We start from the raw sequence: 21,112 nt of genomic DNA, 5'->3' as shown, positions 1-21,112 counted from the left end.
ATGAAAACCCTGTTTCTACTAGTGTGTATTTCAAATGGTTCAATTTTTCCACGCTATATTCGTCAGAATTATACTTGTGTCTTTCATTGTACACTTGAAGCAGCAGAAAGACCTTACCAATTCAATTCATAATTCTCCACCTTGTTTCTGTAATTTTCTGACAACTTATAGTTTGGCAAATTACTTTTTCTTGCTGAAAAATTTCCTCCCCGTTATTTTCGTCACTTTCCCCTACGATCGTTTCCAGTGCAGTGGAAGAAACTCAGCGTGCTCAATGGTGGATATCGTTTCCCAATTTCCCAACTGGAAGTTAGGTTAGGTTAAAATTATTAGGTACAGATAAGCTCGGTTAGGCCAGGTTTAGTTAAACACTTAGGAAAGAACTGTCCTTTCCGCCATTATGTTAATGAAATAAACAAGAGTTGTCACACCAAGAACTGTCCTTTCCGCCATTATGTTAACGAAATAAACAAGAGTTGTCACACCAGAACAGCTAAAAATGACGGGGAAACAGATTTAATAAGAAACATTTACTGTATTTACCATACCATAAATAATCTGAAAAATATAACAGACTGTCAGGAAGAACTGATTTGGTAAGGTGCTTTTACTGCATAAAGTAAAACGTATTTTTAGTCCCCTCAATGGCTGTGGGTTCAGATATTTGCGTGTTCTCGTGGTTGGCCTTGGGACCATTTTTTCAAAGTTCTAAATTCAATTTCTTTTTCTTACATATATTTAAAGACTCATCTGGCACACCTGGCTTTCCCCCCCCCCCCAACCCATCCTGTGATTTGCTGTGATTCGTGTAAGAATTAATAAAATTAGGATGCGTGTTACATCAGCATCTGGGACGAAGTGAACTGTGAACGCCAGACTGCTTGAGGTGGTAGAGTAGGATAGTGTAAACACACCAGTGACCCTCATTCCCTTCCCATAATTGCTCGGAGTTTTTTTATAGCTCACTCTAACTCAACGTCACTGACACCAGTACAGTAAAGCTTTGTTCAGGGCCAGCAGCTATGAAAGCGACAATGGAGTACATTATTGTTTGTATCAGTGCTCTTTCTTTCACACATACACATAAGAATAAACAAAAGAATGAGCAGTAAATGTACACTAACTCTAAGGAGCAGTAAGAACTGCTGGGGAGAGTGATATTGAACGAAGAATGTGGAACTGAATGCTAACCTACGAAAACATGTGGGACAAAAGTGTAATTTTTTTCTGATTAGCAAACATTTTTGTTCCATGTCGTCTCTTAAAATTGTAAAACCCATAATCTTTCGTGTAAGTATACAGCCTAAAGACCTTACCAATTCAATTCATATTCCTCTAGTTTGTCTTCTATATTTTTCTGACTATTTTGAGTGTGGTAAAATATATTCTTTTGGTGAAAGAAACTTACTCAAAATTAGGGCACATATAACATAAGCATGTAAACATCGGCGAATACATCTGGAGTGAAGAGAACTCCTGACTGATGGGATGGTAGAGTAGGGTCATGTACACACACCAGCGACCTTTGTTCGCTTCCCGTAATTGTTCGCAGTTTTTTATAATGCCATAACTCATCGTCATTGACACTGAAACAGTGAAGTGTTGTTCAAGGCCGGCAGCTATAAAGGAGTTAATGGAACTCTATATGAAAAATTCAAAATGGGCGTGGTGCATAGCGCCGCATTCACATGCCGAGAGAAAACGAACTAACCCCTCTGTGGTAAACAAATTTTCGCGCGCTTCTCAGTTGAGTCCACGTCCCTCCTCTCCTCACAGCCTCGCTGTACGTGAGGATATTTTTGCAGCCCTTCACCTTTTCGTATTGTTTTGCCATGCCTCCCAAGCGCCCTGCATCATCTCCAGCATTGGAGGAGCCTGCTGCAAAGCAGCAGCAGCATTGTACTCTGATTCTGGAAAGGAAATTGGAAATTATAGGACCCCATGAGGAGGGGCAGGGGGTCTCGGAGATTGGGCGTGCTTTAGGCCTTGCTGTTTCCACCATTAGGACTGTGAGGAAGAAAAAGGAGATGTACAAGAATATGGCCACCTCCTTCTGTACAATTGTGTACAGGTATTGCTTACTTCTTAATAGGGGAGGATGAAGTTAGGTGGGGGTCTGAGGGGGTCCTGGGACACATCCCCCCATTTATATGTATACAGTATTTCAATGGGGAAAATCACTCCGATATATGAAATTTCGAATTACGAAAGGTTTTTTTTTGGTCCCTATCCCTTTCTTATATCAAGGACTCACTGTACAGGGTACTTACAACACGTCCATGACCTTTTGTTACAAAGGTTAACCCGCCTCCTTTAAGGCTCTGTCAGTGGTGAAAATGCTCTTGAAGCACGTACAGTAATCCAGTGTTTTGCTGCACTTAATCCTTTGCATTATGAGTTATAATTGTTTAACACTGCACATTCTGTTCTTAATTGCACCACACCAGTTTCAACCACCAGTGTGCACTCTGTACTTAATCTTTGCACTCTGAATTCTAATTTCATAACCCTGCCCAACACTGTAAATTCCCATGTGGTCTGTTGACGAGGTATTGCAGTTTATTTACCATTTATTCACAGAAACGAGCACTTGCGGCATCCATTTGCAATGAGCGTCTACTCAGGATGGTAGTTAGGTGGTAACTGGGGAGGGGGAAGCATGGTGCGCGAGTAAACACAGCTGTTCAGCGCTACTTGCCAATTTCAAAGTACGGTTGAAAAAAATGTTGGATTTGGGGGGGGGGGGGGGGGGCAAAGGCCCGGGCCCAAAATGTCCGGGTAGTGTGGAGTCCGGATAGTGGGCGTCCGGATGATAAAGGGATTACTGTATGAGAGTAGTAAGTCAAGGCCCTTGAAAATAACTTTCCAGAGTGTAAACACTGAGGAGGAAATAATAAATAATGCAAACAAACTCATGGAAAAGGAATTTAAAAAGTATGGATAAAAAGATGCCTAACTCAAGAGGAGTTGGGAATACCAAAGGAGAGAAGGAAGGAGGCAGAAACAAAGAACTAGGGAAGAGCAGAGGAAAAGTATATTTTTTTTTACAAAGTACAGTTAAACCTCGATTTAACGGCACCCTAGAGGGCCCTGAGCAAGCCGAAAAAAACAAAATTCCGTTAGATTGGGCTTACGCCCATCGATACCCCCGGAACTGACGCTAACATTTTTTAACACATTGTTAAGCTTATAAACATGTGCAGACATACAAAATCAATAAAAAATTCTTATATTTAGAACAAAAGAAAGTAGGTAGGTGTGGTGTTGTAGTAAAGTACTGTACAGTAATTCAGGTAAGTACAGTACAGTAATCCAGGTAAGTACAGTACAGTTGAGTCTTCATACAACACACTATAGGTTATGCAGAACCACGTGCAAAATCAATTTCATGCTAAAACATGACATATTTACATGTAAAATAGGGGATTAGGTACTAGGAGCCTCATATTTTTTGTTAAAAATATATTTAAAGATAGATTATTAGAAATACGTCTGCCTTAAGACACCGAAGACAGTGTGCTTACAACCTCACCAACTGGACATGTCAGTGCATAGCTACTGCATTCTAACCTAACCTAACTGATTAGTTTTGCCCCCTAATACTCCCCATAAAAATTTTAATCACCAAGGATTGCCACTAAGCCTCTTGAAAGTCCTCATTAGAAATCAAGCATAAACTTGACCTAAACAACACGTGAATAATGACCGGCCAGCATCACGCATATTTTATCACAAATCACTTTCGGTACTAATAAAAAAAAATGCAGTGTGAAACTTTTTGAAAGCCATTAACCATCAACAATAAAGGAAAAAAAAAAAAACTATAAAGATGTCGTCAGCATGGAGTGATTGCGTATCTCACTTCTCAGGTACACATGATTGCAGAAATTGTGAAAAATAAACAAGTCACCCAAACAGTATAATTTGTAGGACAGTATAATTCACAAGAACTGAACTCACATAATTATCTTGCCTAACTGTTTATGTCAACACGTAGTGTCTTCACGTATCGTAAGATCCGACTTTACTTGACCAAAGATCGTCAGTTTATAACAAAAAGATCAAGCACAAAGCCTTTTTCTCTTCTTTTTTCCACACTTGTTGCACTAAAGACAAATACATGAATTTTACTGCTCCATCTTTAACTTTTTTTCCAACAAAGAAAACTATGCACATCGTAAACATCCCGACTCATTTTATCTGTCTGATCATTTGCATTTAAGCTGCAATGCTACACGCCACTTCGGCCAATTATTTTACATTTTCATTTAGAATAAATGCTTTTCTTGTGTTCATAGCACTTTTAGGGTGCTTAGGCATAACTAAAGTTAGTTTGGAACCACATGCTCAGTTCTGAGAGGAAACGAAGAGCAAGGAAATAAGCAAATAAACTCATCACAGTGACCGTTCACACAACACTGAGGTAGGCAGCAGGCTGTGGCTGGTGGTATGGGGGTCACGTGGGTCGGGTCGGGTCGAAGAAACCAATCAGTGACTGACAAAAGCTTAACACATGAGTTGTATCTGGAAATTCAGTAACAAAACACCCTTTTCCCACAGTTTCTCCCACGCAGTTGAGTGGTATTACCATGCTGTTATATAATTATGGGAGAAATTAAGTGCTTGTGATTTTGTAAGATCGTTGTTTTGTTTGGTCTTAAATCGCGACTCTACAGTAATCCAGGTAAGTACAGTAATCCAGGTAAGTTAGTTGGCAGGTTGGAGTAGAATAGATTGCACTACGTAAATAAGATCACGAAGTTATGAAGTCTATAACACTAGTTCTTAAATCTAACCTTACATGCTAATTTTTTTCACTTTGGGATTAGGCTAGGCGGAAGGAAGACTGCGTGAGCATAAACGTACCCAGTTGGTGGGAAACTGCAAACAGACAATCGAGCTGCATGCGGTGCCCGCCACATTTGAATTTCTTTCTAATTTTTACCCATTTTGGGGAATTTTTAAAAATTTTTTGCATAAATATTCCTCGGGAGATTTGTGCTGTTAGTTTGGGGTTGCCGTTAGAATGAATGCTGTTAAATCGAGGTTTTACTGTAATTGGATTGCAAGTATGAAAGTGGTACATAACCAACAGGGAATAAAAGGGAGGAAGGTAGTAGACTCAACCTATGGCAAGTATGTAAATATGATGATTAAGTATGTATTCAGATGTAGATGGCATGATGTCTAAATTATTAGAGATAGGAGACTATACCAAAGAAAAGGAACCACATATTATTTGCCAAACTGAAACTAAATTAACTACAAAGATATCAAATGATACCCTAAACTTAGAAGAATACGATATATGGAGAAGAGACAGAAATTAAAGAAAGGGAGGAGGAATTATAATCTTATTAAAGAAAAATCCACAAGTCGAAGAAATAAAACTAGATATACCCTCACAAGTAGAACTGAATGCACTGGAGATTAACACATCTGAAAGGAAATTAATTGTGGCATTTTTATACATGCCACCCAAAACAAACACTTGGTAAAGAGGCAAATATGAAGACCTGGCAGAAAGTAGGGTTCAGAGCTTAATAACATTACTACAGAGAATGGAGGAGAAATCTAAAAGAATTAACTGGAGATTTCAATATAAATATAAATTGGGATACTCTTTAATTATGTAAAAAGCCATGAAAGCTATTGGGATAAAAAGGTCCTAGATCTTGTGCAGAGTTTTTCTTAACACAACATGTAAAGGAAAACGCCAGAAAAAGGGGACTTGATGATCCATCAGTACTAAATCTTATATTTACTAGGCAAGAAAGTGATCTATTTATCTATCTATTGCCAGACACCTTAATCCCGTAAGGGGTGGCCACAAACAAATCGCCTCCATGTCACCCTGTCCCCTGCCATTTCACTGCCCTGCTCCCAGCTCACACTCCCCTCTCTCATATACTTCTCCATTCCATCCTTCCATCTCATCTTTGGCCTCCCCCTCCCTCTCCCCCCCTCCACTTCACTCACATACTCTACACTCCCCTCGTCAGTCTCACTCTCCATTCTCTCCACATGGCCAAACTACCTCAGTGTGTTTCTCCTAACGCTTCCTCACATCCATATCCACACTACAACAATCCTTCACTTCCTCATTTCATTTGTCTGTCTGTCCATATAACTCCACATGCTCCTGCTCCTCTCAAATAACACATTTGTTTCCACAGCTCTCACTCTTGACTTCTGTCCCTCCAACAAACTTCACTTCCATACATTAGAGTTGGTATCTCACATTACTATCATGTAGTAACTTTTTCACTTCCATGCTCACTTCCCTGTTTCATATCACTGCTTTCAGGGAACCAGCAGCCTTTCTTCCTTGCTGGACCCTTTCAAGCACTTCACCCTCTAAACTTCCATTCTTTCTCATCAGTCATTAACTTATCACACTACCCAACCACTTAAACACACATTTTCCATTCCCTCCTCATCCAACCTCACTGTACAATCACTGGCTTCACTTCTCTCCAAGAGCATAACTTTACTCTTCCCTACATTCACCTTTAGATTTATTATTATATTGTATTATTTTTAGTTTTTATTATTTTATTATTATTTTCATTTTCTTGTAACTCAGACCTCAACTGTGCACATTTACTGTAATAAAATGATTCACTCTACACACTTAAGTGACTAAAGCGATAGGACTGGAGCAAGGCGTCGTTACTTGTTAACTCATGGATGTTCAAACAGAGTGAACGAGGTGTGGAGCAGGACAGGAAAACAAAGGCTGTGATGTTGCCAGTCTTACTTTTATCTGCATTATCGCAAGACAGTTTATTTGATAATTCAGTATAGATATACAGTAGCATATGTAATTCCTTACAAAAAATAAAAAATCATGAAAACATATTTTTTAAATCAAATATCCACAGCCTAATAAATAATTAGACTGTGGATATTTGATTTAAATATTGTAATATGTTTTCATGATTTTTGTAAGGAATTGCATATGCTACTCTTAATAAATAACATATATTTATTATTATTTACTACTACTAATAATTTAAAAAATATTAAAATTCATTGTCTCTGTTGAAGCATTTTAAGAAATGCTACTACCCTTTTTCCCTCCCGCCTCCCCCCACCGACCCACCCTCGTGACCTGCCCGAGTCTCCCCCATCCCTTGTCCAGCCATGCAGGAATCTCCTAAGACCACATGTCTCTTGGATTGCGCAGTGGCTATCCACGGGGCAGGTGCCCAAGCTCTCATTCAGCCAGTCCCAAAGAAGGGTGACCACTCCCAACCCTCCAACTATCGTCCAATTGCTTTAACGTCCTGTATTTCAAAAGTTTTTGAGTCAATTCTTAATAGAAAAATTTTAAGGCATCTTTCCTATCACAACCTTCTTTCCGATCGTCAGTATGGGTTCCGTCAGGGACGCTCCACTGGCGATCTTCTCACCTACCTTTCAGACTCCTGGTCATCCTCCTTTCGGGACTTTGGTGAAAGCTTTGCCATTGCACTTGACATCTCAAAGGCTTTCGATCGAGTCTGGCATAAATCTTTAATTTCCAAACTGCCCTCCTACGGTTTCTATCCTTCTATCTGTGCCTTCATCGCTAGCTTCCTTTCTGGTCGTTCTATAGCCACTGTTGTAGACGGCCATCTTTCTTCTCCTAGATCTATCAACAGTGGTGTTCCTCAGGGCTCTGTCCTATCACCAACTCTCTTCCTTTTATTCATCAATGATCTTCTAAGCTGTACAGTACATCTAACCCTATCCACTCATACGCTGATGACTCCACCCTTCACCTTTCCATTCGGTTCCCACAACGCCCATCTCAACAGTTACTTCAAGAAACAAGGGATGAGGCTATGGCACACCTAATGTCTGACCTGGCTCGTATCTCTGACTGGGGTAAAAATAATATGGTTGTCTTTAATGCATCTAAGACTCAGTTCTTACACCTATCAACCCGACAAAATCTTCCACAGGTATACCCATTAATGTTTAATAATATTCAGCTTAGTCCTGCATCATCCTTGAACATGCTTGGGGTTTCATTTACTCGGGACTTATCTTGGAAAGATCATATTACATCTCTTGTAAAATCTGCTTCCAAGAGATTGGGTGTGCTAAGCCGTCTCCGCTCTTTCTTTACCCCTGCACAATTGTTGACTCTATACAGGGGTTTTATTTGCCCCTGTGTGGAGTACAACTCTCATGTGTGGGGAGGCTCCCCACATACAGCTCTTCTCAATAGGGTGGAGTCAAAGGCTTTTCGTCTCATTAACTCTCCTCCTCTTACTGACTCTCTTCAACCTCTGTCTCTTCGCCGCACTGTTGCATCTTTATCACTTTTCTATCGCTACTTTAATGGTCACTGCTCCTCTGAACTGTCTGCTTGCATTCCTCCACCTCTACGACGGGTGCGTAGCACCTGTCTGGCAGCAAACTCTCATCCCTTTTCTGTCCAACTCTCTAATGCAAGAGTTAACCGTTACTCCCAGTCTTTCATTTATGCAACAGGTCATCTCTGGAACTGTCTCCCTCTATCTGTATTTCCTGCTGCCTATGATCTCCAGTCTTTCAAACGCAGTGTGTCCAGGCATCTCAAAATGGTTGGATCTTGAATTTGGGTCTCTATTGTATTTTGTTTTTCTCTTGGAGGGAACTGTTACTGCGGGCTCATGGCCTTTGGTTCCTTCTTCCTAGCATAAAAAAAAAAAAAGAAAACAAGTTTTCGCTTGCGCACCTGCCTTTTCATGTACGCAAGCACAATATTGCTCATGGTCTCGTGCGGTGCGCAATGCACAAACGATATTCACCGGAGCTCAAGGGTGTGCAGTTGCGCTTTGCACAAGTGTTTGTGCACCTGCCCAGCACTGTAAATATGTTTGCAGATGTGAGAGTGACCAGCCTCACTCATCCCTGAGTGGCAAATTAATATTAGTAATTAGAAAACCTTATAGAGTAAATATGTCATGCCTTGATGAAAACTGTAACATCGATAAATCATGTGTTTATGTTCGGGCTGTTCAAGGAAAAAAGCTTTGAAAATACAAAGGAATTTCTACATAAGTGTTGGAAAATAAGAGAGAAGAAAATAAAGGAGCTCAGCAATCAGAACAGTAGCTAAAACGACATAAAGAGGGGTCATTGAAAAGGCCATCACGATTGCATCATCAGTCGATAAGTCATGTGTTTACATTTGGGTTGTGCAAGGGAAAATGCTTTTGAAATACAAAGAAATTTCTAAGTAAATGTTGGAAAATAAGAGAGAAGAAAATAAAGGAGCTCAGCAACCAGAACAGTAAAAAAAAAAAATAAATTAAAAAAAAAAATAAAAAAAAAAAGACAAAGAGGGGCTGTTGAAAAAGCTATCCTGATTGCATCATCGATTGCATTTCCCATCAAGAGAATTCCCCGTCAAAACATCAGCGATTCTCCATCACTACAATTCGCACCTTGGACAATTTTGCGTCATTGACACCTTATTATTATGCCTAACAGATGCTTAATTGTCATGGGACCATCTGATGGTGGGATTGTACTGTATATAATGCTGCTGCTTCTTCTCTACTGAGTTTGAATATGAGTCAGAGACTGCTTTCTCCAGTGACCTTGACTGGGTAGGCTAGAGGCGAGACGGGCACTGGTTTTAGGCTTAGGTTAGCTTCATATACAGCTGTTAGGCCATTTAGATTGGCTTTAAACTTTTTTTTTTAGACTCATTTGGGTGGGTTTAGGACTTGATTGGGGGGGGAAACCCAAGGCTCAAAAACACATCCCTATACTTTACATGTTAAATCTACCGTGAGATATGATACCCTGCCTAGCAATGAGTTTTCATTAAGCAATTAGATCGTTAAACCGAGGTATGCCTGTATTTTGATTTTAGTATCAAAAATTACCATGTGTTAGAATCTGTTTAAGCCAAAATTTGTCAGTACAGTAATCATCAGCAACGAAATGTTTTGATATATTACAGACAAGATTGTACTGTGGCGCCAACAGGTGGCTGGCAGTGCACCGTGTGATCAAGTTGAGCACCCATGCCATGCATTGGGTAGGGATAGGCCAGATCTACTGAAGTGTTCACTAACCCCTCTGCAGTTGATTAAATTACAGCACTCTACTAACATGCCACCCCACATGATCACTTCTGTATACACCACTTATAAACAGCCTCTTTTAATTAGATTTTTCTGTCATGGCAATTTTAGTTTCTCCTTTCACCACATTGACTGCCAAATGCCAAACAAACTTCAGCTCCTTTATTCAAAAAAAGCTTTATGAATTAGGTTTACTGTATTCTACTGTTCTGTTAATATTTTTTAAAAGTTTAGAAACACTTCAGGGAGTGTTAACCCCTAAAGACCGCATTTTTCTAAAGCTGTGTTCCACCACGGCCTCAATTCAGGGGTCAATTTTTTAACTTTTACCAAGATAAGATTTTTTGTCACAGATTTGAAGAGCTTGAATTTACACACCTGAAAATGCCAGTCTCAGTCCCCTAAGCATAGTAGTTACCACAAAACCAGCCGTCAAAAATTATAAAGGTCCCCCCTCACGGTAAGAGATAAAACAACAAAATCAACAGAAATCTAATTTTCCCTGTAGAACCTTACCAAAGTCAATTAAATCACTGTAAAATATGTTTCTGTAGATGAAAGTAGGTGTAGGGGTGAGCATGGGAGTTAAAAAAAAAAAAATCCGAAACTGGAAGAATTCAACAAAAACTTAATTTTCGCAAGGGAACCATACCAAAATCAATAAAATCAATGTAAAATATGTTTCTATTGTTGAAACTAGGTGCAAGAGTCAGCATGAGAAAAAACAAAAAAATGGTGAAAGTAGACAGGCACAAGTTGATCATTTCAGGGAAATTACTGCGTCATATTCTGGACAAAGGATAGGAATGAAGGTGGAGGTGGGGTGGGGGGACTCTGGTGGGGGTGAGCGGGGATGAGACACCCTCACTGCAGGGTAGGTGGTGTGGGGGTATTATGACGGTAGGAAACACACACAGAGATCATAGCAGGGAAATTGCTGCATCATTTGATATAAAGGGGGGGTGGAGGGCGGGGGAGGTGCAGGGTAGAGGGGAATGAGGCACCACCCCCAAACGATGTAGATGTGGTATTGATGAGTAGTTTGGGTGGGAGGGGACAGAGCAGGCTGTATCCAATCAGACAGAGAGAGGGAAATAGAGAAGACACTGTGGGGGGTCTCCCCATAGACCTGGTGATGAGGACGAGACCTTCCATCCCATTACCTCATCCTCTAATTCTGATTGGGTAGGAACCATTTACGCCACAAAAGGGGCTGGCTTAGTGCTTGGCAGTTTTTGATGGACCTTCTACGATCATCAGTCATAGGACTCTACGTGGCAAACTTGCAAACTGACAATTGTCAATCATAGTACTTTAGGGGTTAAGTGGGATACTTTGCCATATGTGATTTTTGGCTTTATGTGAGACCTTGGGAACGTCACCCTCGCGTATGTTATGACACGACTGCATATTGGTATACCATGTGAAGGTGTTTTTTGCCAGCACCCAGATAAATAGATAAATACGAAACCGTATTAGTAGGAAGAATGATTAAGAAGCAGTAGAGGAATGGTCTTTGACCTGGGCATTTAGGGGTGGTTCTATTTTTGACTATAGATGTATTTCCTGTAGATAAAGTGCAAGAGTATTGTACCAGTGAAAGGTTAAGAAAGAATGGTGCAGTAGATGATTGTTTTTGTGATAGTGCAGACATTTGTGTGGAAGAATATTCTTATAAGTGCAACAGATAATCATCTTAATGTGAGAGTTTAAACATCTGTGTGTAAGAGTCTCGTAAAGAATAAAGTTTCTTTCGTTTCTTAGCCTCTCTCCTTTTTAGAAAAGTACTAAAGTTACCAGCTCTGACATACATATTAATACCAGAGCATATTTTGTTTGATGAAACCATAAATATGAAATTAGAATATCTCTACTCACATTTTGGAAAAGAAGAAAAACTTGTGCAATCAGTAGTGAATGTTCTTATACATGAGTTTGTCCTTTCACAGTCAGGACAACTTTAGTACAGTATTGTATTCCAGCTAACCCCTGATTATTTTATGCCATTGAGAGTGAGTCTTAGTACAGTATTGTATTCCAGCTAACCCCTGATTATTTTATGCCATTGAGAGTGAGTCATAAGACCTTGTAGAGTGTTGTACCAGTAAAATCTTCCCTGTTGAGACAAATCTAATAATCTGTTTCAGCAGATACCAGAGAGTTTTTTTTCAGCTGAGGGTCATAAGATCTTGAGTGTTACTCCCAACCAACACCAGACAATTTTATTTAGCTGAGAGTCGTAGGATCGTGTGTGTTGCATTCTTCCATCCAGTGACATATTTTATATTCTTGCCACCTCAAATGACCTAATTCGGCCTAAGGAAAGAAACCAAGTTGTATAGGAGTTTATGTACCTTTCTGATGCTGTTTCCATTAATGGTTTTTCATGAGTTAGTGAATTTGTTTGGAGGTAACTGGTATATATTAAAATACATCACTGAATTTAGGAGATTAAAGCGTCAGCTGCTATAGTCCTTCCAAAATATCAAGATCGTATAGGCGTTGTCCCTCACGGGAATTCCCCTACGTGCGACGTTGCCACAGTTTCTACTGGGCCAATTATCTGATTAGAGACAACCCTCAAGGGACAACCCTCACTCCCAGCTCACTGCCTCTCTCTCTCTCTCTCTCTCTCTCTCTCTGCATATAAAATGAACATTTTATGGGGATTTGTTTTTGTAAAAAGTCTATATGGTTTTATGAATTATTAGAATTTGAGGAAAAACCTCCTGACTGTCTCTCTCTCTCTGTCTCTCTCTGCATATAAAATCTACATTTTATGGAGATTTATTTCTATAAAAAGTCGATATGGTTTTATGAATTATTATAATTTGAGGAAAAGCCTCCTGACTCTGTCTGTCTGTCTCTCTCTCTCTCTCTCTCTCTCTCTCTCTCTCTCTCTCTCAGCATTATGATTTTCTTCCATCTTTGATGGCAGTCAGAGAGGAAGTGACCTGCGGATTGACACCTGACTTTCCCTCACTGACTCACCTACAAGCCTGACAGTGTTGGAAAGCAACGTTGCCAAGTGTTGAGGTATTTACAAAAAGTAATTGTTATTATTAAAAACAGGCATTTTCTTAGACTATATAACCTTATTAGAGAATTATATATATATATATATATACACATATATACAGTATATAGTAATCCCTCATTATACGATGCCTCTTTATACAATATTTCGCTTATACAATGTCAAAATTTTAGTACCCTACGCACACTGTATGATGGGAACGATTTGCTACAACGATGGATCATCCACGGCTCAGTGAACAGCGAATGTGTGAACGCAACACAAACGTCCTCACACTGTTGGCACTGGACCACACACACTTGTCCACCAGTCCAGCCTCATTAGCTAACCCTGCCCAGCCACCCAGTTCTGACAGTAATGAGTGAGGGCTGTGATTGTGAGGCCGAGCCGAGACAATTCGCCGTCAGGACGATTCCCTGTCATTTATTTATGTATCAGTTTATTTAGCAAGTACACTAGTTTTTTAATTATGTAAGTTATAAAAGTGATGGTGGTTTATTGTTTATATAGTAAATGTAAAATATGGCATCAAATCATGGGTATTAAATGAAAAAATAAAAATATATTGAAACGTGAATCATCTGATTTATTATCGTTCCTTCATCTTAATATAAGGGTACATACGAGACATTGGCATTTATATAAATGCCTAATGACCTTAAGTGAACGATCGACATACTTTGGAATTATATGAATAATCTTCATATTATGTCTATATAAACGTTTTGGGACAGTTCGCCATCACAACAATAACAAGACAATTCGCCATCGGGACTTTTCGTCGTCAGGATGATTCCCCATCGTTTATTTTCATATCAGTTTCTTTAGCAAGTACAATAGTTTTTTGATACTGTACTTGTACCTTTTCAAAGTCATTTTAAAATATACCCAGGCTGTTGTAGTACCAATGGAAATTAATGAAGACAGCTGTGGGTGATGCTAGAATATAATTCAAAGTCAACTACAGCAAGGTAGAAACAAGCTAAATATTGTCTGAAAGTGCAACTTACAAATGATATCCAAAGCCTACACTACGGTATTGAATGAAAATAGACTTTAATAGATCCCCCTGAAAATTAGTTATTAAAGTATCAGTTAATCAATAATAAGTATATTTATAGAATGACGAGGAATTGTCTTGACGGGGAATCGTCCATATTATGATGGCGAATTGTCTAGGAACCACATCAACAACCCTGCTTGCTTCAGTAAAGGTAAGAACTACTGTATACTGTAGGTTTCATGTTTTTTTTTTTCTCTTTGTTCACTATTAATGTGTTACTTTAAATGTTTAAACATAAGGATATCTCATGTATGTGAGTGCTAAGGTGTGTGTATGTGAGAGTTTAGGCAGGTCTGGGAACGTATCCCCATTGACTTCATGTTATAATGGGCTTGCTATACGATGGATCACTTTACGATGGGGTTTTCAGGAACGGAACCCCATCGTATAATGAGGGATTACTTATATATATATATATATATATATATATATATGTACTGTAAATAAATTTCATTTAGAAGTAGTAAATAGCTGACATGAGACAGAGAGGTGTGTTTTGGTACAGATTCGGCAGCATCGCGTGAAGGGGAATTCCCGTGAGGGACAAAGCCCAAACAATCTTGATATTTTGGAAGGACTATAGGCTGTGTCATTCTTGATGCTGGTGTAGGAATGGTTGGGGTTGATGTGACAACTGGAGGTGGACCAGGTGGTGTGTAAGGTTGTGGTGAAGTGGAAATGCTGCCCATCATCCTTCAGTTAACACAGCCTCCCCAAGTGTTGGTCTCAGGTTGATAAATGGGATGCCAAACCCTTGCTATATGCTCCTTCAAACATAATTCATCTAGTGAACTTGATCGCATGTCAGTTCCTTAGTCTCCACAAGTTCCATTCCTCGCTTTCTCACACAGTCATGGTCATATCTATCAACCTTTTTGTTGGCTTACCATGTGTCCTTTTATTTTCATACTCACTGATACAAGATATCATACCCTGTTGAATGATTCTTTCATGTGATGGCACCAATATATCAGGCAGCTTTGCTGCTGGGTTATACTGTACAAAATCCCTTAACTCTCTTCCTCTCCCCTGAATGGAGGATGGTAGACTTCAGGAGAAGGGTAACTTTAGCCTGCAGTCTAGTGGCTTCACATTCAGATGAGAGTGGAACCACAAAAACTACAACAATGATAAACACCTTAACAACATTGATTCACTGTATGACTATATCCTCTTAGTTTCTGCAACTACTAGTGAACATTAATGTACCAGAGTTAAAATGTCTGCAGCTAGCCCGAGAAGTGCTTGATGCGGGTGTAGCAGTAGCTGGAGTTGGTGTGACGACTGATGAGGTGGATCGTGTGGTGCACGAGGCTGCAGTGGAACGGGATTGCTACCCATCACCCCTCAACTACCACACCTTCCCCAAGTCCTGCTGTACCTCCATCAATGAGGTCATCTGTCATGGCATTCCAGATATGAGACCTTTACAGAAAGGGGATATATGCAATAGTAAGTGTGAACAGTGTATAAGTATAAGACCATTCATTACAAACAGATGGATATATACAGTAGTGCTTCTGAACATTGTACTGTATAATAAAATTGCACATTATAGAAAGGAGATCTCTGCAGTAGTAAGTGTGAGTTGTATGCCATTATAAAATCACTTATTATGGAAGGGGATATGTGAAGTAGAGGCCTATATTGGTTCAAATAATAAAATCACTGTGAGGTTGTTTGTTATGCTGTTTCAAGTTATGATGCATGATAATAATCAGTCCATGATGATGAAGTCCGGGTAGTGCTGTCCTATGGCTGAGCTTGCCTCAGATAGTCGTAACATCATATTGCCTCACTGGTACTACAAGGTCTGTCCAAAAAGGAACAACTTAAAATATATATATATATATATATATATATATATATATATATATATATATATATAATAAATATATAACTTTACTTACAACAGAAGCATATTTGTCTCCTTCAAAATACTCCCTTCCACCATTCATACAATGTTCCCAATGTCTTTTCCAGTTCTAGAATGCGTCCTGAAACATATTTTCAACGATGGTGTGCAATTCTCAAAGCAAATTTTCTTCTGTTCTTCTGTTGTCTGAAATCGGTGACCTTTCAGGGTGGATTTCAAGTTCGGGAGCCCAGAAAAGTCTGCAGGGGCCAAATCTAGAGAGCAGGGTGGCATGGGGATGACAGTTGTCTTATGCTTTGCCAAAAGGTTGTTGATAAGGAGTAGTGCATGAGCAGATGCATTGCCATGGTGCAGTATCCAAATTTTTTTCGTCCACTTCTCAGGCGTCTTCCTTTGCACTGCCTTGCTCAGACACCTCAGGACCTCCAAATAAAATCTTTATTGACTGACCATGTGAAACTAACTCATGATGAATGACATTAAAAAAAAAAAAAAAAAAAAGATGATCAACATCACTTTTGCATTTGAGAGATTCTGTCATTCTCTTTTTGGTCATGGTGATGATGCTCCAACCCACTCATTACAAAGACTGCCTTATATGTTTTGATATTGTAACTGCACACCCATGTTTCATCACCTGCTGTGACATTTTTCATAAGTTTTCATCAACATTCGAACAGTCAGTCATCTCCTGACTGACTGTGAGACAGTTCTCTTATTGCTCATCAGTCAGAGACATAGCACAAATTTTGCGGCAGCACGATGCATCTTCAGTTTTTTGGTTAAAATCAGAACTTTTACGGATGCCTACTTCTTTGGAAACTTCATGGACAGTCAGATGATTATTTTCACAGATCACAGCACACACATTTTCTACATGATTGTCATCTGTTGATGTGAAAGGCCGTCAAGATTTGGGATCATCTTTGGTGGATGTTCTTCCTGATTTGAACCACTAGAACCACACATGGCATTGCGTATGGCTCAACAGTCCTCCCCATAAGCCTGTGCAGCAGTTGAATAGTCTCAGTAAAAGTTTTTCCCACTTCAAAACAGGATTTCATGCAAACATATTACCCTTCAAGATCCATCATTGTTCAACTTTCAGCAATTCTCCAAGTGCACTAAAAACATATTTACCCAGACATTTACATCTATGAATAAGTGACATGACATGATGCGGATGGTGTTTGACTAAAATTTAAAGTTGCTGTTACATAGCACTCCTGTTGCGAGCACACTGTGCCGGCTGTGTGGCGAGCTATTTAAAAAGTTTGATTTCATTTTGGGCAGGCTTTGTATACTTCAAGTTTGCAACTTGAGCCTGTCCAGGGTTCCTTTTTTTTACATCTGATTATCTGTCAGAGTGAAATGTATCCCATCCTTTGAAATGTCTTTATTATCTTCCATTTCCTGTGGTAGGTGGGGGCACTCACCATCCACTCACTCAATGTAGTGGTGCTGTCGGATGTCTGCCCTTTCCTCTCCTCTATCTGTCTTTCCTTCTATCCTCTTCTGTCTTTCCTTCATTCTTTCCTTGTTCTTCTGCCTATGGGTGACTTTACACTCTCTCTTTTGTCTTTCCTTCATTCTTTCCTCTTCCTTCTGCCTGTGGGTGACTCTACATTGAGTGACAAGCCAAATGGTTTCGTGGAACCATTTACTACTCTGGGTGGTAACCATATAACCAAATTTTGGCACCTGGTGGTTTAGAGGGTAATTATTGCGCTCCAGTCGGATTAAGCCAGTGAAGGTTTATATCCAAGGGATGGTTGGGGTTGATTGCTCATGTAATGCCACACAGGGATGAGTGAGGCTGGTCACTCTCATCTTTGTTGGGACCAACTGCCTAGCCCCGGGCTCCTACGCTTCTCATGGGGCAATGTAGGATTGGATGTTGGATGGATAGATGGATGGATTGATGGATGGATTCTTTTTCCTATCTTGCAAGTCATATGAATAAGAGAACTGAGTGTTAATTTCACCCCACCTTTAGATAAGAGGCCAGAGAAGTGGCAGTTAGTATATGGATCATATTATTAAAGTAAATGTCTTGTACATTTAGTGGCTTAGTTGCTCGTATGTCGAATCTTGGAGCAATGTCATCATGAACCTATGAAAAAATATGCATCCATCCATCCATCATCCAATCCTACATTGCCCCATGAGGAGCGTAGGAGTCCGGAGCTAGGCAGTTGGTCCCGACATTTATATGAGTGACCAGCCTCACTCATCCCTGAGTGGCAGTGCATGAGCAATCAACCCTAATCACCCCTTGGATATAAACCTTCACCAGCTCAATCCAATTGGATCACAATAATTACCCACTAAACCACCAGGCGCCAAAATTTGGTTATATGGTTACTACCGAGCAAAGTAAATAATTTCCTGGTGTACAGGAAACCATTTGGCTTGTCACTCAGTGTAGAGTCACCCACAAGCAGAAAGAAGTGGAAAGAATGAAGGAAAGAAAGACAGAAGAGGGAGTGTAAAGTTACCAGTATGCAGAAGGACAAGGAAAGAATGTAGGAAAGGAAGACAGAAGAGGATGGAAGGAAAGATGGATGGAGGGTAGGAAAGGGCAGGCACCTGACAGCAGCACTACATCGAATAAGTGTATGGTGAGCGCCCCCACCTACCACAAAATATCAGATTTTTTATGTTGTGTATCAGTTGTCACAGTTCTTTGATGTTCTTTGTTTATACATAAGGGTGTAGTTAAAGCCAGCATAGAGTTGTATCATTCATTTCTCTTAGCCAGATAAAGACCTATGTTCATAGTATTGTGTAACCATCATATAGGCTGTGTGGGTTTGAGTATATTGGTGATATTCAGCACCTTGCGAAGTACTGGACATGCTGCCTTTCCGTAGTTTGTTTTCTTTCATTTTATTTTAATACTCCGTCCGTAATGTATCCGTCAGCTTCATTTTCTTACTGAATATTGTTATTTAATTTTGTTTTGTTTATAAAGGTTCTGACATGCATGCATGCTTTGGTCTTGGTCATCTTAAGGCAGTCCACGCTGCACAGTCTCTACCAACCTCTCTTGTTAGTCCTATACCCCTGAGGTTACAATGTAAGACTTTATCAGTTGGGACCAATAAAAGGTAGAGATGGACTACAGGCCCTCCCAAACAGCCCTGAACCCAGATGGGAGGAATAGGGACCCGGTGGCCAGTTGTCCTAGGCACACCCTCTGGCACATATCTTCATTCCAGCCCCACCCTGACCCAAAGCTGTGCTGATGGAGCTTGTCCCATGCCTCTCGTTATGTTAGGTATTTGGTGGTGGGGGCAGAGTTTTCTGCCTGCTTGCAATTGCAAGCAGCAGACCCTGTGTCATTGCAGGGTATGATGTATGATTTGAATAGAGTATGTAGAGTAGTGTACAGCAGAGAGAGAATGTTTGAGAGAGAGTATGCTGACCTATTCTGTGTGGTGATAACACTGATAAAGGTCAACAAAGGGGGATGATCAGAAACTAGTCCTGAAAACTAGTGAAACAGGTGTTGCAGCTCTTCTTATCACCAGGTTTCTCATCCTGTTTGGAAATATCAGTCTCCAACTCTAAGCTGTTGAATTTGCTAGTTAATTATCGATCATTTAAATTAAGCAAAGATAAATAAGGATGTCAGCTAGATGTAGCAACACACACACACACACACACACACACACACACACACACACACACACACACACACACACACACACACACACACACACACACACACACACACACACACACACACACACACACACACACACACACACACACACACACACACACACACACACACACACACACACACACACACACACACACACACACACACACACACACACACACACACACACACACACACACACACACACACACACACACACACACACACACACACACACACACACACACACACACACACACACACACACACACACACACACACACACACACACACACACACACACACACACACACACACACACACACACACACACACACACACACAGAGAAGAGGTTGGAAGAAGAAAGAGACAGGATGAAAAGCAAACTAGATAAGTATGAATCCAAATCAGGAATACAGGACGAGCACATTAAAGAAATCAAGGAGCAGCATAAGGGGTGCAAGGAAATTCAGGGAAATGTAAATTTGAAAGATATTATAGAACAACAAAGCAAGGAAAATGTGGAGAGGGAAGTGGTTAGGGTACTGAGAATTAGAGAATCTTTAGTTAGGGATGTAGCAGATAAGAAAAAATGTGTAATAATTTCAGGATTTAAAGAAAAACGTATGACAGTAAGATCAGAAAGAGAAAGAGAACTGAGTAAAGTTAAAGGAATAATATCAGTAGTCATGGAGGAAAACAACGAAGCTCACGAAAAGATTGAAGAGGTGTTTAGGTTAGGAAAGTACAAGGAAGGAGGGGCAAGGCCATTGAAGGTAAAGTTTAAGTCTCAGGCAACAGTAAACGAAATTATCAGTAGAACATGGAAATTATCAGACAAGGAAGGGTTCAAAAATGTTTGGATAAGAAGAGATGCAAATGAGGAAGAAAGAGCTAAAATAAAGGACTTAGTAAAGGAAGCAAAGGTAAAAAACGAACAGAGAACGGTGGAAGTGAAGACAGTGTTTTATTGGAGAGTCATGGATCAGAAATTAAGGAAGTGGTACCAGCGGAGAGAAGGAGAAAAGAGGGTATAAGCAACATCAAAAATAATTGGAATGTGGCATTTACTAATGTTGATGGTTTAATATCGGCAAGGCTAGAAATTAATGATTTTTTGAGGGTACATGAACCTGATGTTATGTGCTTTGTAGAGACCAAATTAAGAGAAGATATTGATGTTCATATGGGAGATGGTAAATACAAACTGTGGAGAAGAGACAGAAAAGAAAAATGGGAGGAGTGATGATAGCAGTGAAGAACAACATAAATGTAGATACCGTGGAAATGGGAGAAGGCAGGGCCGAAGTGATAAATATGAAATTAGAAACTAGAGAGAATAGCAAGGGAGATATGGCAGTAGTGTATGTTCCCCCTAAGACAGGAGCATGGAGTGAT

At 39.9% G+C, this 21,112-nt stretch overlaps 1 protein-coding gene across 5 annotated transcripts in view; it reads left to right on the top strand.

Moving 5' to 3' along the window:
- Positions 1 to 21,112, top strand: part of LOC145411057 (methionine aminopeptidase 1) — a 169,974-nt gene that overhangs the window by 85,544 nt on the left and 63,318 nt on the right. For all 5 annotated transcript variants that reach the window (XM_080281132.1, XM_080281130.1, XM_080281131.1 and 2 more), the window contains one exon: positions 15,400 to 15,622. In XM_080281132.1, the coding sequence (XP_080137258.1) occupies positions 15,400 to 15,622 (223 nt within the window). The remainder of the gene's footprint in view (positions 1 to 15,399; positions 15,623 to 21,112) is intronic.

This window comes from Coenobita brevimanus, chromosome 87 (genome assembly GCF_032717465.1).
Source record: "Coenobita brevimanus isolate Jiangsu-jjx chromosome 87, ASM3271746v2, whole genome shotgun sequence".
NCBI classification, from domain to species: Eukaryota; Metazoa; Arthropoda; class Malacostraca; order Decapoda; family Coenobitidae; genus Coenobita; species Coenobita brevimanus.
Note: the sequence above shows the minus strand (reverse complement) of the source record. Positions and strands in the feature narration are given on the sequence as shown.